Raw genomic sequence first — 25,949 nt, 5'->3', positions numbered from 1 at the left:
ATAACTGTGTAAATCCTCAAGGGTGCTCATGTCAGACATCTCGTAGCTTGTATTTGATCAGAGTGTTCCTCTTGATTAACAGGTCACTGTTACATGAGATACCGTAACAGTCGACAGCCGGCTTGCAGCAGAAGACTTGGTGACCAGCTGACCTTTGTGCAGTGTTGCTGTGATTGGAGAATGCAGGCTTGGGGTTCAACTCTGGATTCATGTGACCCCTGTCCAACAGGAGGTGATGAAAACTCTTACAATGTATAGTTTATTTTTATAAATAACAGGATCATTTTGCCACACCACACCTTTTACCATTCCCATGGAATAACAAATCTGTACTAGATGCTCAATGTGGAGTTTAGACCCCCCCTCTTCTCCCCCCTACCACACCTTTTACCATTCCCATGGAATAACAAATCTGTACTAGATGCTCAATGTAGAGTTAAGACCCCCCTCCTGTCCCCCTCCTCTTGCCCTCCTCTCCCCCCTACCACACATTTTGCCAAGGTGCATTGGTAATTTGGTTTTTACTGTATTAGCAAATGAAACATTCTCTTAAGCACAAATCAATTTCTCCTGTTGAATGCTTAATACAGTACCTATGAATTTAGACTCTTTGCAAGCGGTGTGTGTTGGCAACACAAGCTGTGTAAGTTGTAAGTCCTTATGAGCCGTTAAACCAAGAAAAGCCACCCCCTCCCCTCCCCCCCAAAATAAAATGAAAAAAAAAAACCCTTAAATTTCATCCGATCAGTCAATAGAACAAAATTTTGATATGAATAATAGAAACTATCATTAGAGAAGTAAAATGTGGTGATTATTCTCTTTTTTACAGAGCTGCTTGATAGGATCTGTGAGGATGATCCCATCACAGATGCTCCTCCCATGTCAATCTGTACAGCCAATCCAGGAATCTGTCCCAATGGCCAGTGTGTCCCCGAGGGAGACGTAGGCTTCCAATGCTTATGTGATGAAGGGTATCAAAGAGTAGGCAGACAAAACTGCGTAGGTATGATGACAAGAATGGTTCTAAGTTTGTTCCATATATGCTACCATTGTCCAACTCTTTGTACCAATGTGTGACTGTTTTTGATCCAAAGTGTGACTGTCTTTGTACCAATGTGTGACTGTCTTTGTACTAATGTGTGACTGTCTTTGTACCAAAGTGTGACTGTCTTCGAACCAATGTGTGACTGTCTTTGTACCAATGTGTGACTCTCTTTGTACCAATGTGTGACTGTCATCAAACCAATGTGTGACTCTTCAAACCAATGTGTGACTGTCTTTGTACCAAAGTGTGACTCTCTTTGTACCAATGTGTGACTGTCTTTGTACCAATGTGTGACTTTCTTTGCACCAAAGTGTGACTGTCTTCGAACCAATGTGTGACTGTCTTTGAACCAATGTGTGACTCTCTTTGTACCAATGTGTGACTGCTTTTGTACCAATGTGTGACTGTCTTTGTACCAATATGTGACTGTCTTCGTACCAGTGTGCATTCAGCAGTTCAATGAGGTTTATCTTGTTCGTAAAACAGATGATTGTGTGAGTGGCTGCTTTCTGAGAAGTGGAGTGCTTTCTCTGTATGTTCACAACTTCATATTCACAAATTTCCGGTACTCATTTGTAGTAACAAGCTCATATTTAATATTGCTGCTCTTGCACAGTGTGATGCTCTTTGCTGTGTTCTCATATTTATGTGTTGCTCTTTAGCAGTGTTCTCACATGTCATTGTGTTCCTGATAGGCAGTGTTGTCATAGTTTAGATCTGTTGCTTTTGTATGTGTTCTCATATGAAGGTTTTGCTCATTTATTGTTTTCTGTCACTTTGTCATGTTGCTTACCTGCAGTGTTCTCATATCTTGTTGTTGCTCACTGAAAGTGTCCTCACATTGTTCTATGTTGCTCACTGGAAGTGTCCTCACATTTCTTTGTTGTAACTGGAAATGTCCTCGCATTTCTTTATGTTGCTCATTGACAGTGTCCTCACACATCTTCATGTTGCTCACTGACAGTGTTCTCACATTTCTTTATGTGGCTTACCTGCAGTGTTCTCACACATTATCATGTTGCTCACTGAAAGTTCCCTCTCATTTCTTTATGTTGCTCACTGAAAGTGTCCTCACATTGCTCTATGTTGCCCACTGACAGTGTTCTCACATTTATTTTATGTTGCTCACTGACAGTGTCCTCACATTTCTTTGTTGCTCACTAGAAGTGTCCTCACATTTCTTTATGTTGCTCACTGGAAATGTCCTCGCATTTCTTCATGTTGCTCACTGAAAGTGTCCTCACATTTCTCTATGTTGCTCATTGACAGTGTTCTCACATTTATTTTATGTTGCTCACTGACAGTGTCCTCACATTTCTTTGTTGCTCACAAGAAGTGTCCTCACATTTCATTATGTTGCTCACTGGAAATGTCCTCGCATTTCTTCATGTTGCTCACTGAAAGTGTCCTCACATTTCTCTATGTTGCTTACCTGCAGTGTCCTCACATTTCTTTATGTTGCTTACCTGCAGTGTTCTCACATTTATTTTATGTTGCTCACTGACAGTGTCCTCACATTTCTTTGTTGCTCACTAGAAGTGTCCTCACATTTCATATGTTGCTCACTGGAAATGTCCTCGCATTTCTTCATGTTGCTCACTGAAAGTGCCCTCACATTTCTCTATGTTGCTCACTGAAAGTTCTCTCACATTTCTTTATTTTGCTTACCTGCAGTGTTCTCACATATCTTCATGTTGCTCACTGAAAGTTCCCTCTCATTTCTTTATGTTGCTCAGTGGAAGTGTCCTCACATTTCTTTATGTTGTTCACTGACAGTGTCCTCACATTTCTCTATGTAGCTCACTGAAAGTGTCCTCATATTTCATTATGTTGCTCACTGACAATGTTCTCACATTTCTCTATGTTGCTCACTGGTAGTGTCCTCACATTTCTCTATGTTGCTCACTGGTAGTGTCCTCACATTTCTCTATGTTGCTCATTGGAAGTGTCCTCACATTTAATTATGTTGCTCACTGACAATGTTCTCACATTTCTCTATGTTGCTCACTGGAAGTGTTCTCACATTTCTTTATGTTGCTTACCTGCAATGTCCTCACATTTATTTTATGTTGTTCACGGACAGTGTCTTCACATTTCTTTGTTGCTCACTGACAGTGTCCTCACATTTCTTTATGTTTTTCACTGCTCACTCGAAGACTACATCTATTTACCTATCACAAGGTCATGAACACAAAAACACACACAGCACAGCTGTCAATAAATGGATAGATTACTTGTTGAAATGGTTTTAAGATCGTTTGATCTACTGAAATGTAAACTGTAATTTAAAAAAACAAAAAACCTATAGTGGAAAATGTTGCTTAGTATAAGATGCCTGCGTCAGGTTTTTGGAAGAAAGACATAACATAACTCAAAATGGTCTAGTATTAACTACTGCATACTGGAAACGTAAATTTCCTTAAGTCGCTCTTTGTTCTCAGGTTTTAAAAGTACATTTCAAAGTCCCATGCACACCCCATTCTCATGCATTCTGAAAAGTGAGTATCTTTCAATGTGTCTATGTAGTGCTAGGCTCTTATGATGCATTGAGGTAACATTTAGTATTAATTAGTAAGGATAGTGTAATTTATTTGAGTTTGATCACATTGGACCTTCTTGTTGTTTGATAAAGGTCTGTTATTTCCTCCTGCCTGCATATGTTGGTTACTTACCATAGGCAAACATTGGCAAGGTGCCAACTGAAATAGCGCCTCGCTAGTACATCTGCCACTAAGAAGAACTAATGAATATTCACGATTACCCTATAGAAACATTAGCAAAACTTGAAGGAAACTTGAAACCTAAGTCGCCTGAGTTAAAATAATAATGAGACCATCCTTAACCTGGTGAATTTCCTCAACATTTTTTGGGGTTAAACTTCAAAGGAGTATGTATGTTTGCCAGCTTCACAGGAGTATATGTCTACCATTTTGACAAGTGTTGATTTTGATTTGCAATCTGCTTTGAAACTTGATTTGATTTTTGGTGAACTAACTGGTCAACAGCTGGCTGAAGGCAACCATGTTTACATGTGCATTGTATCTGCTTCTGTTGTCCGTTGAAATAGTCTGCAAGGTTTTCTCTTGGATATTATCTTGACTTCATGTCCTTGGATACTGGTGGAGATAAATTATATATGAATGATAGCTGCAGATAATGTTTGTGATTTATAGTCTTAATACAGTATATAGATTATATATATTTCATTGTAATCGTTACATTAATATGGTATGTACTGGCAGATATTACATATGTGATTGTAACCTTTACATACATTTGGTATATACTACCTGCAGACAGGGACGAATGTCAGGATCCTACTTTCTGTACCAACGGGATGTGTAGGAACACCGAAGGTAGCTTTATCTGCACCTGCAGGCGAGGATATCAACTTAGTCAAGACAGGAGGAATTGCAATGGTATATTTATTTATTTGTTTTGCCACAAAAGTACAAAGTGGAGGGAAGTCTTTCATAAAGCTTGAAAGCTTAACAATGTGGAAGACTCCCTGAAGAAAGAAAAGAAAAGAAAAGAAAAGAAAAGAAAAAACAAAATATATATATATGTGTATGAATACATACATAAATATAAATACAAATTAAATGTTCAATATATATATATATAGTAATTACATACAGGTATAATTTAGTTTTAGTCAGTAACTAGCTATTATTTCCTCACAAAACCACTTCTTAAAGGATGTGACTGACTTTTTACTCTTTAAATCGTTCGTTAGAAGATTCCATGTTTTTGTTGCACGGTTTTGTAGGCTTAAAATTCCAATTTTGGTATTGTAGAGATTATAGTGGGCATTATTAGCATGCCTCGTGTTATGATTATGTACATCTCTGTTACTGGTTAAAAAATAGTCAAAGGCAGCTGGTAGTAATTCATTCCAGGTCTTGTAGGCAAATAATGCAAGCTTAACTTTAATGAGATCGTGCAATTTAGATAAGATCGTGCGTATATATATCAACAAACTTCATTCACAATTTTAGTACATGCTCTCATTGTGTAGTAGTTATGCCAGACCTGAACCTTTCACTACTGTATCATTAGGAATAGGGAAGATATGGTTTTTAACTGTTTTACACCAAACATTCACATTCAATTTATTTTATATATTATTTTTTATATTAGTTTATAATATTTGGAGCCTCAATTTATGTTTAATAGTCAGTTTATTGTCATCCCAGAGCAGCCTCTGAACCAATTGAAATTGATAAAGAGTCAACATAGCATCGAATAAAATTGAATTGTCGAACGAGGTCTGAGATATTAAGCCATCTATGGTTTGAAAGGCAGAATACAACTAGTTTAGGTTAAATTGTAACTTCACTTCTTGATTTGGCCATACCTCATCTACTCGTTTTTCAATTTTCTGTTTCGTGGCTTGTTTCATTTTTTTAGATATTGATGAATGTGAGGAGGACGTTGAGACCTGCATGCACGGTCTCTGTTTTAACACAGACGGTTCTTTCATGTGTGACTGCTTTGAGGGTTACAAACTTTCACTAGATGAGCGACACTGCTATGGTAAGTTGACAGAAAGTTGCTCCCCATCAGGCGCGTAGCCAGGAATTTACCAAGGGGGCAAACCTGTAGGCAACTATCAGAGCCGTAGATTCTGCATTGAAAAACTATCTAGCGTAGCGCCACCATGAGTTGGCGCTACGGGTACAACAAAATTTTGGCTGAAAATACCTCCCAGATCGCTGGAAATGGCACTTCCCGGGCCTTGTAAGTTGCATATAAGCTTGAAATTACTAGCGATATCATGAAAACATACATAAAAAAATGCTCAAGGGGGGCGGTTGCCCCCTTCGCCCCCCCCCTTGGCTACGCGCCTGCTCCAAATCTGCAGAAAATTCTGTTCGGAGACACTTGTGCGCCTTCAGCTACAGGGCAGGATTTCGGTGATAAGAGGCATCCTTATGGCTTCAAACGCCACAAAAACTTCAGAACGGTGCCCCCGGAGAGGCGGTTTGCATCCCCTGGTGCATCTGCAGGTGTAGAGTATGATTTCGGTGGAAACTGGCAGTCCTCAGACTGAAAACGGCCTGCAAACATCAGAACGGTGCCCGTCCCACATCCCCCCCCTCCATTGTTGATGTAGCTAAATGTTGCTATTTGCAAGCTACATCTGGTCATGAAGTACTCACATTATGTTCTGATTCTCAAAATTACAAAGAAACAAGAATGGTCTGAAGCATTTTTAAGTCATTCTTCAAAGTTATATGTAGATAAAATTTGTTGTTGTTGCCCTCTACTTAGGTTGTCAAATGTCCTCATTGTGAGTGAAAGTATTCCCTAACATGTATGGGTACCGTTACATAACTGATCCCTTACATGTATGGGTACCGTTAAGTAACTGATCCCTTACATGTATGAGTACCGTTATGTAACTAATCCCTAACAAGTATGGATACCTTTATGTAACTGATCCCTTACATGTATGGGCACCGTTATGATCCCTAACATGTATGGGTACTGTTATCTAACTGATGCTTAACATGTATGCGTACCCTTATGTAACTAATGCCTAACATGTATGGGTATCCTTATGTAACTGCTCCCTTACATGTATGGGTACCGTTAAGTAACTGATGCCTGACGTGTCTGGTACCGTTAAGTAACTGATGCCTGACATGTCTGGTACCGTTAAGTAACTGATGCCTTACGTGTGATGACTGAATTTCCTACCCCCCTCCTCTTCTCCTCCCCATTTTGCAGATATTGATGAGTGTCAGGGTAACAGGATGTGTAGGAACGGGAGATGTACCAACACCGAAGGCAGCTATGAATGCATATGTCACGATGGATATGAACTATCAGACGAAAACCTCTGTGAAGGTAAACTTCATTTTTGCTTCTCTTGTTGATCATGGATGATAAAACATATCTCAAGTGGTTGTTGAGAGGGATCGATGTAGAGACAGACCCCGTAATATGAAATTAAAAACCGGTCATTTGTAACAGTTAGTTCACTCTATGAAGTTAACTTAGCATTATCCATAATGATCTCTAAGATAAGAATAAGCCATTCTGAAAATTTCTCTGCAGCATTTTTGAACTTCTTCTGTGACTATATCTTAATTGCAATATTCCTATGTTAGAGGTGAATATTGCAGACATGATTAATCATCTGGAGTCTGTATTGAGATTCCAGCCTCTGTTTCATTTGAAGATGTTGATGATGTATTACAATATTCCTGTGTTAGAGGTCCTGAGTAGTGGGTATTGAGAGTTTTAACTCGGTCACTTTGAAGGTGGTTTATGCCATCCATGACTAGTATAGAGGTTCATCAGCACCACATCAGCACCACATCAGCACCACATCAGCACCACATCAGCACCACGGGGAAGAACAAGACTTAAAACTGCTGTTAAGAGACATGAATATTCATTGGAATTTGTGTAATATGTCACATGATTAATGGTTGGTTTGTAACAGTATGAAACTTTTCTGGAACAATCGTGTGAGCCCAAATATTGTTCAGAATTAGACAATAGGGTGAATTTTTCTTGTCATTTCTTTTTCGAATGACCGTCGTAAATTGTTGTTTAAAGACAAAAAAAGTTTTGAAGGCCTAGCCTGTTAAACAGCAATACACTATGACCCCCGACCCCCCCACCCCTTCACCATGGCCTATTCTGATGGGTTTAACTTTATATCATCCAACCGTACACCAATTCCCCAACCACCACATCTTATTCTAGTGCGTGTAAGTTTACAGGGTTTCAGGCATGGAGGTTGATACAGGTTCCGTTTTTCATAATTAAGTTGTCACAACACATTTTATTTAAATTTGTACTCTGCTCTACACACTGACGGTATATTACAAATCCTGCAAATAAAGAATTCTGTCTGGTATTTCTATCAATTACAGATAAGAACGAATGCCTGGATCTAGCATGCGGCCCAGGAACATGTGAAAATCTGATAGGATCTTATCGCTGCACTTGTCCTACCGGCTTTGTTGAAATTGATGGAACTTGCGTTGGTAGGTAGAAAATTCCATCATTAGATAATAAAAAATATATTTTTTAGAACATAACTGATATTTTAATTGATGTTTCAAACAGAGGAAAAAAGGAGAAAAAATAACTGTTTCACTTTTGCTGCATATCTCATGTTATAGGCCTGTGTCGGTAAATGTATAGAAAGTGTGTTGTCACATCCTGATGTCTCAACCATTTAGCAGGATCGTCTAACTCAATCCTGGAAGGATCAAACATCAGACCCTCGACCATTTAGAAATCAATACTTTCAATTTCCCATTACTATGGACTGGTTAAGCTATGATTGCCGACGAGTTAGTTATTACGTCCAAATGAAAAAGGGAGATAATATTGGATCAAACCATACTTGCATCTATATTATTAAGATAACCTGGAATTTGTTGTGGTTACAATGTTGTACGTCACATTTTCAAGATTTTCATTCTCAAAGTGAATTTTTACACCTTGAGAATACCACTGCCTAGGGTTGTGCAATGATGTATGCATGTACCATTTTAGGAGACATAAATAGAAATGTACAGGTTTTTCTGTATTATTTTGTATGATCAGTAGTTATACAGTCTTGATGTGACGTAGATAACTTATCAATAATAGTTACACTACACTGTTTAGCAGTAGATAGTTATAGTCTTCATAGACATATTATTTTACATACTTCTCCCCCGTCAACATGATGATGTCTTCCATCTGTCCAACATGTGCAACAAATGTCTTTATACCTAATTATCAACATCATCAGAAAGTGGTTTGACAACTTTGATTTACAGAGAAGGCCAGAGCATTTTGCCACATCAACAGTCGAGAGGGTCGTTGTACCACCCAGTCCAGCATGCCTGTCACCATATCGCAGTGTTGTTGTAGTGCAGTTGCCGTAGAGAAGTCCCTCTCGTGGGGTCCTGCTTGTGAGCCTTGCCCATCCCAGGGATCGCAGATGTTTGAGAGACTTTGCTCCCAAGGTCCTGGAAGGGATAGTTTTGGATTAAGTGAGTGTCAAAGTTTGTTATTTTCAGAAGGGCTGCGTATTGCAATTTCTTTTCAGTTGTGCGTCCTTCGTTTCTCTCTTTACTCTGGGCCAGGTCAAGTTCATTCAAGACTCAATCCTTAAACTGAGACGTTTCTTCAAAAATCACTTTTTTTAAACACTTGAGACATTTCCATAACTTGGGGTAAGTTTCGTGTATTGATGTTTGTGGCACTATTACTGTTGCGATAATCTGTGTGAGGCCTTTAGCGATCAAGATTTTTAGAGAGCAAGTATATATGTTGCTTCTAAACAGATTTATATATATAGTCAAGTGATGCCAAACACACAAGATGTTTGGGCAAACAAACTGATGTCATTGGGTGTCTGATCAAATCAGCTGGTAGTGTGAAACATGTCTGTTGAAAAATAAAAGGTGTGATTAAAGATACAAGATTAAAAGCTAATAGACAAATTAAAGTAGCTTTATGTCCTATCTTGGATAGATATGATATGTCCACTTTGATTTTTCCTTTTTCTATCACAGATATTAATGAATGTCTGACCTTTGCAACTCTCTGTGAGAACGGTATGTGCGAGGATCTTACTGGCAATTACAGATGTAGTTGTAATAGTGGCTTCAGGTTATCAGACCAAGGCAAATCATGTAGAGGTGAGTCAACATCTTATATCCACAGTTACAAATAAACCAGTGGCGGAGCGTCTATACAGTCAGAGGGGGCAGATGCCCCCCCTGATGGACTCAAATGGACTGCTGGCACCCTTTTCAGCTTTTTACCACTTTTTACTTATTCGCGATTATTGACTTTTGTATTGTGCTCTCAAATACCTATTGACATTTGTCACATTTTGTTGGTGTAATTTTCTGACAAAATGGCGATGACACCTATTTATTCTTCGTTTATCTGCAAATTAGCAAGGCCCGGAAAGGGTCATTTCCGGCAATCTAGGGAGTATCTTTACTCAAAAAAATTCTGAACGCTCCGCGCCAACCTGTGGTGGCGCTCCGCTTAGATAGTGTCAAAAGCACCCCTACAGACCATTCTCGCCCCCCTGACCAATACCCCTTGCTCCACCACTGAAACAAACGTGAAATACTGGAACCAAATATGGCATTGTGCATCTGGAACCCAGTAGACTTACTTTCTGTGAAATCAGTTAAACCTGCTTATTAAACGTACTTCACGGTGTCATTGTCAGTTGAAGACCTCATGAAATAGTATTACCATCTTAGTCGACTTGTTGTCCCTCCAGGTTTAGTAGGGGTTCTATTTCTGTTTAGTGGAAGTTAATAAATTAAAAGGTATTACTGGTTGCTGTTTTCCCCTCTCTGTCCAGAAGAATCTTGTAGGTTCAAACATGTCACATTTTTTTTTCTTTCTTTCCACCATCTGGGAGATCTCTTGAAGTTCCCAGTCTTTGTCGGTTAAATATTGATCTCATCTGGACAAATTATATGTTACGAAGGCATTGTTTGAATTTGTGTCGAGAATTGATATATTAAAATTGAGATTTGCTCAACCTCCTCAGTGGACAAATTGTATGTTACGAAGGCACTGTTGGATTTTGTGTCGAGAATTGATATATTAAACTTGAGATGATATTGCTCTACCTCCTCAGATGACAACGAGTGTGCCATAAACAGATTGCTGTGTAACGGTGGTAACTGCCGGAACACTCCCGGTAGCTACGCCTGTGAATGTTCCGATGGTTACAGGTTTGAAGCTGCGTCGTCATCCTGCAGAGGTAAGTTTATGGACTTACCATTTCAGGACCTTAGACATATCAGGTTAAGGTATCAGTGCTCAGGTTTGATGTGATGTCCAGTAACCCATCCTGCAGTGGTAAATTAATGGACTTACCGTCTCAGGACCTTAGACATGTCAGGTTAAGGTATCAGTGCTCAGGTTTGATGTGATGTCCAGTATATTATCCTGCAGAGGTAAATTAATGGACTAACCGTCTCAGGACCTTAGACATGTCAGGTTAAGGTATCAGTGCTCAGGTTTGATGTGATGTCCAGTAACCCATCCTGCAGTGGTAAATTAATGGACTTACCGTCTCAGGACCTTAGACATGTCAGGTTAAGGTATCAGTGCTCAGGTTTGATGTGATGTCCAGTATATTATCCTGCAGAGGTAAATTAATGGACTAACCGTCTCAGGACCTTAGACATGTCAGGTTAAGGTATCAGTGCTCAGGTTTGATGTGATGTCCAGTAACCCATCCTGCAGTGGTAAATTAATGGACTTACCGTCTCAGGACCTTAGACATGTCAGGTTAAGGTATCAGTGCTCAGGTTTGATGTGATGTCCAGTAACCCATCCTGCAGTGGTAAATTAATGGACTTACCGTCTCAGGACCTTAGACATGTCAGGTTAAGGTATCAGTGCTCAGGTTTGATGTGATGTCCAGTAACCCATCCTGCAGTGGTAAATTAATGGACTAACCGTCTCAGGACCTTAGACATGTCAGGTTAAGGTATCAGTGCTCAGGTTTGATGTGATGTCCAGTATATTATCCTGCAGAGGTAAATTAATGGACTTACCGTCTCAGGACCTTAGACATGTCAGGTTAAGGTATCAGTGCTCAGGTTTGATGTGATGTCCAGTAACCCATCCTGCAGAGGTAAATTAATGGACTAACCGTCTCAGGACCTTAGACATGTCAGGTTAAGGTATCAGTGCTCAGGTTTGATGTGATGTCCAGTATATTATCCTGCAGAGGTAAATTAATGGACTAACCGTCTCAGGACCTTAGACATATCAGGTTAAGGTATTAGTGCTCAGGTTTGATGTGATATATAATAACTAAATTGATCCTGTATTTAACTTTTGCCCCCCAAAATGTGAAGTATAGAGAAAGTTTTGCTTCCATTTGGGTTCATTTTAAGATGTTTGGTGGTCGACATGCTATATATTAGCTCATTTCTAATCCTAACAGTGATTGTGGATGTTGAATCCACCATAAAAACACCAACAAATCTTGATTACTTTGCCGTCCAAATCCCTTAAATGGTTAAACAGTTTGAAGTATCATTTTGTTGCAATATTAGTGCAACTATCAACTTTGACTTGTTTCTTATCCAAACATTGACTGTCCTTGGATGTGATTGTAATGGAGGTATTAAACCTTCCTCATGTAGTTACCGTGTGTAGTCTTGGTTATCTGCAGACGTAGTGGTATAGTATCTGTTTTCCATATCTGACTGACTAACCATTCAATATACTATTAAGTTCAAATGACTGCTAAATTTATGCCCTTATGAAAGAATAATCCCCTTCAGATATGCTAGATTATGCTAGGTCATATTTGATCTGGTCACCAGTCATCAATATTGTACCTTCTTTTACTGTCACCCTTGACAGAAATATTTCACACTCTGAGACTTCCTTCTCCTCCTTCCCATCACCCCCCCTCTTCTCATGCCCCTCTCAATATATTTTGTTATCACATTAGTGACCTTGTTCACTCTGTTACCCTTCAGATATTGATGAATGCCTGGAGACTCCATGTGTTGGTGGCAGATGCATCAATACCCAGGGTGGTTTCAGATGTGAATGTCTTATGCCTGGTATGACTCTTGATGAGTCTCTGACAATCTGTGAAGGTGAGTTAAACGCATAGAAGAATTATGACCCACAGTCAGGGGTACAATTACCACTTTGTATGGGGGAGGGGGGTGTGGTGGTGGGAGTGAGTTGGGCTAAGATCTTATGTCATCTAGGGAAGGGGTCTCTTGAATATTTGTCGGTAAATGCAGCTCGCTTAGATGGTCCTATACTTGAAACAACGTTGACAAATATTTTACTGTTCAGGTTTTACCGCACACATATTTTATATATTTATGTAAGTCTGTACACTAGGAGTTTTTCGTCTGTCTGCCAGTAGATGTTGGCTAGGTTGTCGTTAGTTGACATGATCAAATGATATTTTTCGTGAATTTAAATCACTTGATATTGATGGTGCGTCTTTGACTGCATTCATCCTACGACCTATTGATATTTTGTAATGAATTATACATGACTCTTACAAATGGATTATTATTCGTTCTTACCATATTAAACTAAACATTCCAAGCAAACGATTTGTCTCTAATTGTATGCTGTGAATGTTCTGTCTTTGTATAATTCACCTCCGTTCCAGTTTGCTTTAACCGTTGACTTACCTCATTTTTGTTTTGCTCCATCCTGTGTCTGTTTTCCACCAGATAACCGTATCGGTGTTTGCTGGACGGCTATCAGAGGAGGTCGTTGTGAAGCTAACATCATGGGAGTGATGCGTCGTGATGCCTGCTGTGCCACCTTTGGGCGCGCCTGGGGATCTCCCTGTGAGCCCTGCCCGAGCTCCAATCCTTGCCTCCCCGGATACATACCGCAAGTTGGCGGCTGTGTGGGTCAGTTTTCTTTTCTCGTTTTATTTTGTCTTTGTCTTTCCGTGCTTGGCACCATCGTCTTCCTTAACTCTGGACGAGATTTATTATTTCATTGAGGTATATTCTTAGCTCAGAGTAAACTAGAGTTTCCCCCAAAAAAGTTGTGTTTTTATAAATAATCTTATGTATTCTTTGACTGTCATTTCCCATGGTAGTATTTTCCTGTTCCTGATGTTTATTATTCGTCCATTTACTACGGAAGTTTCCGTAAACTTTCCACAAATTGAGTTCATCTAACTCTGTTTGTTTAATAATTAAGGAATCTTGACTCCCACAGGATCTTTAGGACTGGGAAATGAAATTGTCTGTGAATATTATAAGCTCACCAACAGCTGGTATTCATTAGATTAAACCAGTTCAAGTTTCTTTACTTTACCTGATATCTGTTAATATTTTAATGAGTAACTGTTTCATGTGCTTTTACTTGTTTAGTGAAGAGAAGACAGAGAGATAGAAGAACAGACTGACTATTAGATTTACTTATCACTGATAGTTTTTTAAGACACCAGCCATTGCCTAATTTCACCCTTTTGTACTTTGTTAATCCTTACATTTGTCAGGGGCTGATCTAATCTGACCTCTCAACCCTTGTATTTAGCTAATCCTTACATACTTTGGGCTGATCTAAGTTGCTCTTCTTCCTTGTTTGTATTCTTTTAGTGGACCTTTAGATATCAAGGTCATGCCATCTTCTAGTCTAAGACCAATCCATCGTTAGTTATCTCTGTCATATATCCATCGTAAAATCTTTCATGTCTGTTGATGGAGCATACCATATTTTGCATCACATGTTTCTGTTCCACAGACATTAACGAGTGCGAGATCAACCCTATGCTGTGTACTAACGGTGCGTGTGTCAATGCTGATGGGTCCTACCAGTGTATCTGTGACAATGGACTAACTTTGGACACTTCTGGGACCATGTGTGTGGGTAAGTTCCCTCATAAATAAAGACACACCTGTAGTTGTTAATTAATTATGGTCTATCTTGATATATTCATCATGAGATGAATTTTCCACGTTCCAAAGCAGTCAGTTTTTCAGTGAACCAGGTAAAATGTGTCTCTAGAAATTGTTGTAACTGAACAAAGCACAACATTGTGTGAGTTTATTGTCTGTATAAAATTGGACCAGTTTTTCTTGATGATAAGTTTAAGTCTCTGGTTCTGGTAATGGCCGTCAAGTTTTATCTAATTCTTCTTGTGTATTAATAAACACATATTGGGAGGCTTGTATTGTGTGTTTGCATACAACCGTGTTTGCTTTCGTTGTTTCCGATCTTTATTGGGGTTGTTTTCTACTCTGTGAAGCCTCAAGGCTCCCTAGAAGACAATTTTTTTGCACAAAATTGTTTGTGTAATTCAGCTTCCATTCTGTTTCTCTGTATCTTGTTATTAATTAATATTGATTAATTAAATAAAGATGGAATGTAATGATATGATATATATTCTGAATTGATATATTTTGGGGTTGTATCCCTCCATATTTTTTATTTATTTATCGTTTTTTTCAGACGTTCAATCCTACAAGTGTTATCTGGACTATGCCGAGGGAGAGTGCTACGAGCCTATCGCAGGAATTTACCGTAAATCCGTCTGTTGCTGTGCTATGGGTTGGGCCTATGGTCATGGAACCGACTGCAGCCCGTGCCCAGAAAGAGACACTCGTAAGTTTACGTTCCTTCTGACAATGAGCACATGTTACAAAACAATCATTTGGACACAAAGTTATTCAATGCAACGATATTATGTTTATGTAAGAGCATGTTAAAGATTTGTCATTAAGCTAGCTAAATGATGACGACAGTGTTGTACTGCTGTCAAAGCAAATACTGCCAGTGATGGAGTACAATTTACTTTGCATACATCTAACTTTATGTTGTTGTTGTTGTTTTTGTCTCTTTTTTACTCGCTTGGTTTAGCTGAATGGGATGAACTCTGCCCTAGAGGAGACGGTTTTGCTGATACCAGGGAAATGGTAGAGATCATGGATGGCTCGATTATTGTCGAAGGTGAGATCATCGGAAAGCCGCCATGATGAACAATTTCAGAATTTGTTTCTAAATGAAACGGTCAAATGAAATCTTGATTATTACCACAGGGTGTTACCATAGTGTGTTACCATAGTGTGTTACCATAGTCGATGTATTTTGTTACAGTGGTGAATTTTTCCACAGTGAGTTGTCTACATAGCATGTTACAGTAGTGAATATTACCACATTGTGTTGTCTATGTGTATGGTATTACAGTGGTGAATATCATCACAATGCTGTGCCTTAGACCATCTCAAGTAGATGAATGAGACGGAGAAATTGAAAGTATTTGGTTTCATTCCTTCCAAAACGTAACTATACTCCACTTCCTACCAGGCTCAACTAGAATGATGTTCCGTGTCAATGTGCAAACTGTTTCTAGTCAGTAATTAACATTGCTGTTAATTAAGTATTGCAACATCAGCCCAGATTCACATATGCAAAGTTGGTTAAGGCCGCACACATTTGCTATGAAATTTGTCCTGGCAAAGTCTTTGGTACTTGTTTTGAAACCGAACGGAACATCCCTTGAGTTTGGAACTTTGTCAGGGACACCCAAGGTACCACAAAGGTTATAGTTACTTTATAGTTGTATTTTATAGTTATTGTTAGTTATAGTTATTGTTAGTTATAGTTATAGCAAATGTGCTGCGTTATTGTGGCAGGAGTCTATATTAAATTGTGTGAAGATATACACACACAGCTGCCCTACCCAGCTGCTGCAATGTCTTATGTTCTCACTCCCTCCGTGCAGATATCAATGAATGTATCATCTTCGAGGACGCCTGTACCAACGGCGATTGCATCAACCAAATCGGATACTTCGAGTGCGAGTGTGAAATGGGCTACGCATTGGAGTATGAGTACAGCTGTGTTGGTAAGCAATAAAAACAACAAGAATCCAGGAATTAAATATTATTTCACAAAACTTCTCTGTTAGGTTTTGCCAAGGATTGATGGCTAAACTGCAAAGCTTCAAGAAATTAACTTAGAAATCCAAAAGAGATCAGACGTAAAGAAAAGGATGCAAATCTGTGACATTTCTTTATTAACAAGGAATATATTGTGCAACCTCAAAATTAACATCACAACAGACGCTGGATGAATTCCTAATAGCATAAATGTTTGCAAACATTTATGCTATTAGGAATTCATCCCCATGGGGAAACTTGTCATTGTCTTGTGTGAAATTTTGTAAACAGTAGACATCTTCACAAGGACAGTAAAGTGGAAGGTTCCTTAGTTCCGTAGTTGATGTCAAACCGTGTACACAAACCGTGTATGCCAAACCGTGTACACAATAGTATTTAGATGTTTATGTACATTTGAGAGCGTGGTGGACAATTGGCTAAGGCGTCGGACTCGCGATCCAAGGATTGCTGGTTCGATTCCTGCCTAGTTCATTACGTTGTGTCCTTGGTCAAGATGCTTTTATCTCAATTGCCTCTCTCCACCCAGGGGTTCAACGGGTACCTGTGAGGTAACTTGTCATTAGGCGCAGTATATAATGTAATGTCTGTAAAGTGCCTTGAGACCTATTGCTGGTATAAAGTGCTATATAAAAATTGAACATTATTGTTATTATTTGCAGATATCGACGAGTGCTCCATCCTGACCGGAGTCTGCGGTAACGGAACATGTGAAAACCGACCCGGGACTTTCCACTGTAACTGCTTTGAAGGTTTTCAATCTTTCAGCATAATGATGCCCACATGTGAAGGTAACTATGTTTATTTTACTGTGTGAAGAGAATTCAGGTCAACAGATACATTATTGTTTGCTGGACGATACTAATCATAGCATTAATGTAGTTGTTTTATACAATCAATAATGGCATCTTTAAGGGTTTACGAACAACGGAAATTTCACGTAGGCTGTCAAAGTGTCAGAAATAGAACATCGATGACTTGTTGGTACATGAATATTTTATTGTTCAGACATGGCATAAAGACTGTCTCTCCAGCATCGCTGGTGTCATCTGTGTGGATGATGTATTTTATTTATTTTAATGTTTTATTAATTTCATCTCTATTCGTTAGATGTCAACGAATGTGAAACCATGCCTAACATCTGTAGAGGAGGCTTCTGTCAGAACACGCACGGTAGTTTCATCTGTATCTGTCCTCGAGGACAAGAGCTTACGCCGGACGGAATGGCCTGCAGAGGTGAGATAAACTGTTTGATATCCACTGTATATATCCACTGTATATATCCACTGTATATATCCACTGATATCCATTGATATCCACTGTATATATCCACTAGATATCCACTGTATATATCCATTGATATCCACTGTATATATCCACTGTATATATCCACTGTATATATCCACTGTATATATCCACTGTAGATGTCCACTGTATATATCCACTGTATATATCCACTGATATCCATTGATATCCACTGTATATATCTACTGTATATCCACTGATATCCATTGATATCCACTGTAGATATCCACTGTAGATATCCACTGTATATATCCACTGTATATATCCACAGTATATATCCACAGTATATATCCACAGTATATATCCACTGATATCCATTGATATCCACTGTATATATCCACTGTATATATCCACTAATATATATGGTAAGAAGGAGATAATTCAGCTTTAATCTTGTGAAGTTATTTTCCAGTTATTTCACTGTTACCTGAGAAGAGGAGGATCTATAATTCAATCAGTTTACATCAAACATTAAACAACCTATGTCCATTCCAATTCAACATTGAGTTTGATTTACAGGTTTTGAAATGATCGAACCCCCCATGAATAATCCGTTAGCACAAATTCAGTGAAATCAATTTAATTATGTATGAATGAATGACCAGATCTTTGCTGTGGGTTTAGTAACTTGAAGCAAGTAGTTATGTCTATGTATTGATACAAATCACGCTTAAGGTTTGATCTGACATTATTTGTTTACATTCAGATGTGGATGAATGTTCCAGTATCCGGGGTATCTGCTCCAACGGGGAATGTAACAACATGCTCGGTACTTACCGATGCATGTGCGACGAAGGCTTCAGACCAACAGCAAACTTCCTTGCTTGTGAAGGTACGTAATATCCTTCTGATCTCATGAATTCTTGAGAAAAAAAAAAATAGAGAGTAGATTTGAGCTTAGTCACCTTACTATCACAGTCAGGGAAGAACAGTTTAGGGCATATCCAAATGTTAATGCATTAATTTCCATAAATGAAAGAATGCATTTCATTTTCAAACAAAATGATTTCTGTAGGGATGTTGATAATTATTTTGCAACATTTTAAGTTTCTATGATCATAATACCACCCACATGTATTATAGATGTTTTGTTTTGGAAGAGATATGCAGAAGGGGTGTGGGAAGTGGGGGAGTGGGGAGGGAAGTGGGGGAGGGGGAGGAAAAGGGAAAGGTGGACAATTTTGACATCTGTTAGTGAATAAGATGTACAAACATTTTGTTTCCAAGACAGGTCCATGCTGTGGAAGAAAAAACAGAACGAGACAGAGTGGGGTGTCTGTGGGACCGATTGATTCTGAATATGATTTATGAATATGAAAGCATTCTATCTCATTTTGTTTTCGCTTTTGTTACAGATATGAATGAGTGCGACATGCACAAGGGTGGCTGCGACCAGATCTGTGTTAACACCATTGGCAGCTTCCACTGTGAATGTGACGACGGCTACTCATTGATGGGTGACAGTACCACTTGCAGAGGTAGTCTCTCTTTCTTAATACCTCTTTGGAATAATTTGTAAATGGTTTATGGGTCTGATGTATTTTCATGCATTACCATAGTTACAGACTCTTTGAATTGGTGTTGTCACTGTTCAAGTGTATAACATAGAACATATAAGTATGTGATGACCAAAAAGAGCTGGAAATCTCCTGGTTTGGAATCAAATCTTTTAATCTTAAATTTAGTCAGGGTAGTTGAGTGAAAAACAGTTTTAATGCAAAGAATAAAAAAGGTTGTGGGCTTTCTGATAATATAAGGCTAAGTCAGGTAAAGGTTAGATATGATAAGATAAGGTAAGGTGAGATAAGATAGTGTAGGTAAGGATTACAAGGTTAAGGCAAATCATGAGCAAAGTATACTCTTTGATATCAATTGTTGGATAATTCCATGTCCACATTTACTTTGACTGAATTAGTTGGTTTTGATTGAAAAGAACTTTTCATTTTCACTCTGTCATTATGTTTGTATGTTGGTGTTGCTTATAGTGGTGGTGTCATAGGGGTGATGTTGGTGTTGCTCATATTGGTGGTATGGTAGGGGTGATGTCAGTGTTGCTCATATTGGTGGTATCATAGGGGTGATGATGTTGGTGTTGCTCATCTTGATGTTGTGGTAGGGGTGGTGTTGGTGTTGCTCATATTGGTGGTATGGTAGGGGTGATGTTGGTGTTGCTCATCTTGATGTTGTGGTAGGGGTGATGTTGGTGTTGCTCATATTGGTGGTATGGTAGGGGTGATGTCAGTGTTGCTCATATTGGTGGTATCATAGGGATGATGATGTTGGTGTTGCTTATATTGGTGGTGTCATAGGGGTGGTGATGTTGGTATTACTTATAATGGTGGGGTCATAGGGGTGGTGATGTTGGTGTTGCTTATATTGATGGTGTCGTATTTGGTGATGTTGGTGTTGCTCATATTGGTGGTATCATCATTATTAACGGTGCCGTCTTGATTGTTGGTAACATTCTTTCCTTTTTTCTCGTAGATAAGGATGAGTGTACAGAGAATCCATTAATCTGTGGAGGAGGTACCTGCAACAATGAAATCGGTGGCTATAGATGTTCCTGCGATGAGGGATACACTCCTTCCTCTGACTTCAAGATGTGCATTGGTGAGTATTAGTTGGGCATGGTAACTAGTATATTACAACCTCACAGAGCTTATGCTACACACAGGTGGACTTAAGTTGATATCTCACTAATTAAATACATTCATGACATATTTGTTTTGTTGCTAAAAATGTCATATATATATATTTTTTGTTTCATTTATTCATTTTCTAGTATAAATACAAACTTTATAAAGAGGAGCCATAAAATACGTTAACAGGATGAATAACTGATATGAAAGGTGGAACACATGGTACATTGGTTGAAATATTATATTTGCAGGAGATCATTTAACTTTCTAGTGATCGGGATTTCCTTCTTTTCTTTTTGATTAGTGATGAAATAAATTTTAACACAAAGAAGAGAGATTTCACATCAGAAAGGGTCACTTTCCTCTGCACTTGCAACTGAAGTAGAATACATTGATGATCAACATTAAGAATAATAAACATTTTCAGTGATGTATTGTCAGAAACCACAATATCTTTTATCTATTAACCAATTCTATTTAATTTAGGAAAATATCACTGGTCTAGATCCAGATTGCATCGGTTTAATAGCATCGGTTTAATAGCATCGGTTTAATAGCATCAGTTTAATAGCATCGGTTTAATAGCATTGGTTTAAGAGCAACGGTTTCAGAGCATTGGTTTAATAGCATCGGTTTAATAGCTTTGGTTTAATAGCACTGATCTAATAGCATTGGTTTAATAGCACTGTATTAATAGCATTAATTTCATATTTTGATGTAATAGCATTGATTAAATAGCATTGACTTTAATAGCATTTGTTTAATAGCATCGTTGTAATAGCTTTGGTTTTCCTTCATAATTGTCCACATGCTTGTCATGGTGGGACAGGCAGCTTCAACTCTGGGCGGCAGATTCTGTCATTGCGTCTAACCAACTAAACTATCTCCTCTGCTCTGTGTAATAAAGAAGTTGTGGCAGTGGTTTGTAACCAGTCATTTTTTTTTTTAAATTCAGTACGTAATTAAGACAATTTGTCTCTGTTTCTTGCCAGATGTCAACGAATGCATCCAGAACCAGTTCATCTGCATCTATGGTGCTTGTGAGAATGTTCCAGGCGGTTTCATCTGCTCTTGCGATTTTGGATTTTCAGAGAAGAATGGAGAACCCGGTTGCACAGGTGAGGACCTTTGAAACCAGTAATGGGACTCTTTGATTTGCTTTGCATGTTTTAAGCTCATCATGCTAGTACAGAAACTGATTTTAAGGAGATGTTGTTAAATCTACATTTTTTTATCTATTGTAGATGATATTTCTTTGGTGATGTAGCTAAATGATAAAAAGAAAACCTTTTGATCACGATTGGGGTTTGTTTTTAGATAATGAATTGATCGCGGCTGATTATGCAATTCATTTGTCTTTCTTTTGTTGTGCAGATGATGATGAGTGTACTATGAATATTCATGAATGTGCAATCAACACTGTTTGTAAGAACACTGAGGGCAGCTTCGAATGTGAGTGTGCCCCTGGATTTATCAAAGATGGAGAGGGATGTGTTGGTAAGTAGATATGTACTGATATATGAATAGTAATAGACTTTCAAGTAACTTTGATAACAAACAAGCTCTCACGACTAATTTGTATTTTAAGAGTGGCCCCGGGAATTACTTAAGATGGAGAGGCTAATGTAGGTAAGTACAGAGGTGTAACTGCAAGTAACTGGACCGGCATTTGCTCAATCTTTTTATAATTTCATATTCGTAATATATCAGCACATAAAGTACACTGATTCAGGAAATTGTGTTATGAATATTCATAGCCTACAAATAATTTGGAAGTATTGAAGGTTGCACTTAGTTCTATGAATATTCAAAACCTTCAAATAAGTTGGAAATATTGAAGGTTGAACTTGTGTTATGAATATTCATAGTGAAGGTTGAAATTGTGTTATGAATATTCATAGCATACAAATAAGTTGGAAGTATTGAAGGTTGGACTTAGTGTTATAAATATTCATAGCCTACAAATTTCTTGAAAGTATCCGAAGGTTGGTAGTCAAATTAAATTCACCTTAGTTTAATTGGAATAAACGTAAAGGTGGGTTGATTATTATCTCTCTACGGTGTCTTCAGTAATCCTTCTCGTGAAATGGATTTTATGCAAAAGCGGGGCAGTGGATGGGAGGTGCAGAGTAAGTGGAGGGTAGGGATAAAGATTTTGCTGGTGAATGGGATAATGACCAGAGCAAGGAAGTTTTATTCCCTAACATCTGATCTGTTTCTTTGTTTTGACCAGATGTTGATGAATGTGAGAGTCTGACGGACGACTGTGATATCAATGCTCAGTGTGTGAACACAGATGGATCTTATCAATGTCAGTGTCTGGAAGGATTCATTGGAGATGGCAGAGACTGCCAAGGTACGTGAATCATTCCTCCTCACTTAAATCTACTCCTACTCTCAGAATCAATCGCACATCAGAATGTGCACCAAAATGTTGAATAACTCTGCTGATAATTTGAACGTCTAGCAGCTTTAATTAATAGTCTAGCAGCTTTAATTAACAGCTGTTTCTAGAAAAGTATTGCCGCGTGATAGGACTATAGAATTCAAATTTTAATTGTTTGGCCTATAATTTCAATGTGTTGCTCCTTTGAATGTGTAGCATGGTGTCTGTTTCCTGAAGTCACTTATTTGCAAACAGATGGAAATGGCTATCTGTCTAGTTTCATATCAACTTATAAAGTACATGCACTCGGGGGGCATTGTGGTCAAGTGGTTAAGGCAGTGGACTGGTGATCTAAGGATTACAGGTTTTAGCCCTGGCCAGATCATTGCATTGTGTCCTTGGGCAAGGCACTTTATCTCCATTGTCTCTCTTCACCCAGGTGTATAAATGGGGACTTGCGAGGTAACTTGTAAATATAGTTGAGTGCGCCGGTTTGTGGCTGCACCTTATGGGAAGTCCCCGGGGGGAAACGTGGTTGTGGTGCCCCATTAGAGATCGATTTGAATTGCGCACACTTTGGTGTGTAGGTGTGACAAGTTACCAATGACCAAGGCTAAGTTGTACACGCTATGATGGTACATCTAGTGCCTTTCAACAATTTCTGTTGATTTTTGCGCTATATAAATGTCTTCTGATTGGATTGGATTGGATGTTACTGAGATTGTACTGCTGTCGTTACAGTCTGTGGCAGTGTCGTGTGTATTAGATGAGCATCCTTTAGTACTAAGCAATGATTGGTGGAAGGTATGGATCATGTGACCTGTTTGCTATGTTTAAAGCAGCCCTCTGCGTTTGGGGTCAAGTTTGCCAAAACTGATGATTATTACAGGAACTGAGACTGCGATTGATGAAGTAAGATGCCCACCCACCTGGAAATTACCACCAAAATGAAGTTATAATTAAACGAAAAATTAACAAACCTAATTAGCTCCTCAATATTTCCGTTCCAAGAGGCTCTCCCCACACTTTAGTAGTAAGCACATGTAATAAAGCTGATTGGAAAATTCAAAATCGTCACTTTTTCCATTTTGGAGAAAGCTGTTATCCAGGATTATATAAGTATTTCCAAACTTGTCAAGTCTAACAGTGGTTATTTTTTGTAGCACCAGAAGTTCATTAAATCCAGGAATATTAATGTTTAGTTACATCCTGTATGTGTTTAATATTTGTTCATCTTCAGATATAGGCCATCTACATTGTAGCCTTCATGTTCATTCTTGACAAATTCTCTTGCAAGTACAAAGCAATGTGCCTACAGTTGCTCAGAGACCAGAAACTGATGTTAATTTTTGGTCAAATTTGGTCATTTAAAAAAAAATTATTTTCTTTATTTTTTAAAATTTTGGCAAATTTGATCCTCCTCTTCAGATTTTGATGAGTGCATGCATAACCAGAATCTCTGTCAGAACGGCCAGTGTCTCAACAGCCCGGGAACATATCACTGTGACTGTGACGTTGGATTCATCGGAAACGAGGACCGTGACAGATGTGATGGTGAGTCTCCCTGTCACATGTAGCTTAACAAACTGATGCCCAAGAAGGGGGGCAGATATGATGGTGGGTCACACCCTGTCACACTCTGTAATACTTGCTTTTGCTTTTGAGTTTTGAGCAAATTTTATGGCAAGGAATCTCAAAGCAAAGTGGCTTTTCTGGTTTATATTGATGTGAGTCATTCCTGTGATAACCACTGCTTGCGAGTATTGTACAGGTACTGTAAAATTGCTGACAATTTCAAGGTCTCAAATATAATTCAGTTTATCCTTATTTTGCAAGTCGTCTTGTAAATCTTGAAAGTGAGGCCAAATAAAATTAATGTTAGTGATATGATGGCCTTGAAAATAAGTCTCTATCAGTCAAATTAAAATGAAATCGCAAGTAATATATCTACCTACGCTCATCAATAACAGAAAAGTATGTTTTTTTCAAATCAACAATTTGTTTGGTCAGACATGTAGCTCTCAACCTCTCGCAAACTAAGACATTTATAAGTAATAAGTAATAGTTTCAACCCTTCGTAAAGTAAGATATCACCTTCTTCAAACTAAAAGTTAAATAAAATGTGACATATTTGTTTTGACCTAATTTCCTAATCCATTCAGGAAGTCCCTTTTTGTAAATTGTCTGGATTTAATTAAAACAGGAAGATCGGTAGAACTTGTTGACGAGGTCAACAAAATTTAGTTGACACAAATAGTAATTGGAGCTTGTACTCTCGGACAATTCTTAACATCCCATTATAAAAGATGAAAATGCCCTCGGCTCTCTTCATACACCCGACGTTAATTGTTACAACAGTCCGTAGACTAATGAATATTCATCATTTAATATGAATATAAACATAGTTCTCGGAATCTTGTGTTACATGTGAAGCATTGAAATTATGTACTTATATTTATTGTATTTTTACGAATGAGTATGGTTCTATGCTCTTCCATCTGTATTTTATCCTTTCTTCATGTCACCACGGATGCGACGTCTTCACTAGCTGTTCATTACATTCTACGCTAAAGCATTTTGCTCTTTGTATCAACTGAACTGAAAATCTCTCTCGTTTTTCAAGAGGCAAATATACAGTGAAGTATGCACGTGGTTAGTCATGTGTTACTGTGGTCGGCTGTGTCAGTTGCCTCAGCGGTGTGGGTGATGTTGTTCATATTAATGGTGTTAGAGGCTGATCTTAATGCTTTCAGCGTGTTTCATTTGGATACAGATATCGATGAATGTGATCAGTTTAGCAACATATGTATCTTCGGCGAGTGCATGAATTTACCCGGAGGCTTCCGCTGCATCTGTGATTCTGGATACGCCCTCGATGATCAGGGAGCCAACTGCACCGGTGAGTATCCTCGCCCGGAAAACACCCCTGGACAACAATCTTATCCATATTTTATGGGGGGGAGGAGGGGAGGGGGTAAGAGAGAGAAAGAAAAGAAATCACTTGAAAATATGGATCTAGCACACCAATAATGAGGTAGAAACAATGTAAAAAGATATTTTTGCCCTACCATTTAAAATGTGCAAGAAAAAGGTCATTTGGAAGTTCCTAGAAAAATTTTCATAAAGTAAAAAAAAAAAGACATAAAACTGGAAGTAACAATGTCTTTGATCGA

The 25,949-nt window shown here is 38.4% G+C and overlaps 1 protein-coding gene across 2 annotated transcripts in view; it reads left to right on the top strand.

The window, feature by feature from the left end:
* Positions 1 to 25,949, top strand: part of LOC139978259 (fibrillin-3-like) — an 80,361-nt gene that overhangs the window by 27,685 nt on the left and 26,727 nt on the right. For both annotated transcript variants that reach the window (XM_071988287.1, XM_071988285.1), the window contains exons 10-34: positions 83 to 232; positions 830 to 1,003; positions 4,342 to 4,464; positions 5,456 to 5,581; positions 6,779 to 6,898; positions 7,936 to 8,049; positions 8,836 to 9,051; positions 9,577 to 9,702; positions 10,671 to 10,796; positions 12,538 to 12,660; positions 13,261 to 13,446; positions 14,291 to 14,416; positions 14,999 to 15,151; positions 15,407 to 15,496; positions 16,272 to 16,394; positions 17,109 to 17,237; positions 17,557 to 17,682; positions 18,458 to 18,583; positions 19,107 to 19,229; positions 20,236 to 20,361; positions 21,383 to 21,508; positions 21,765 to 21,887; positions 22,624 to 22,746; positions 24,205 to 24,330; positions 25,550 to 25,675. In XM_071988287.1, the coding sequence (XP_071844388.1) occupies positions 83 to 232; positions 830 to 1,003; positions 4,342 to 4,464; positions 5,456 to 5,581; positions 6,779 to 6,898; positions 7,936 to 8,049; positions 8,836 to 9,051; positions 9,577 to 9,702; positions 10,671 to 10,796; positions 12,538 to 12,660; positions 13,261 to 13,446; positions 14,291 to 14,416; positions 14,999 to 15,151; positions 15,407 to 15,496; positions 16,272 to 16,394; positions 17,109 to 17,237; positions 17,557 to 17,682; positions 18,458 to 18,583; positions 19,107 to 19,229; positions 20,236 to 20,361; positions 21,383 to 21,508; positions 21,765 to 21,887; positions 22,624 to 22,746; positions 24,205 to 24,330; positions 25,550 to 25,675 (3,330 nt within the window). The remainder of the gene's footprint in view (positions 1 to 82; positions 233 to 829; positions 1,004 to 4,341; positions 4,465 to 5,455; positions 5,582 to 6,778; positions 6,899 to 7,935; positions 8,050 to 8,835; positions 9,052 to 9,576; positions 9,703 to 10,670; positions 10,797 to 12,537; positions 12,661 to 13,260; positions 13,447 to 14,290; positions 14,417 to 14,998; positions 15,152 to 15,406; positions 15,497 to 16,271; positions 16,395 to 17,108; positions 17,238 to 17,556; positions 17,683 to 18,457; positions 18,584 to 19,106; positions 19,230 to 20,235; positions 20,362 to 21,382; positions 21,509 to 21,764; positions 21,888 to 22,623; positions 22,747 to 24,204; positions 24,331 to 25,549; positions 25,676 to 25,949) is intronic.

Source organism: Apostichopus japonicus, chromosome 13, assembly GCF_037975245.1.
Source record: "Apostichopus japonicus isolate 1M-3 chromosome 13, ASM3797524v1, whole genome shotgun sequence".
NCBI classification, from domain to species: Eukaryota; Metazoa; Echinodermata; class Holothuroidea; order Aspidochirotida; family Stichopodidae; genus Apostichopus; species Apostichopus japonicus.
The sequence above is the reverse complement of the archived record's forward strand: the minus strand, read 5'-3'. Positions and strand labels throughout refer to the sequence as shown.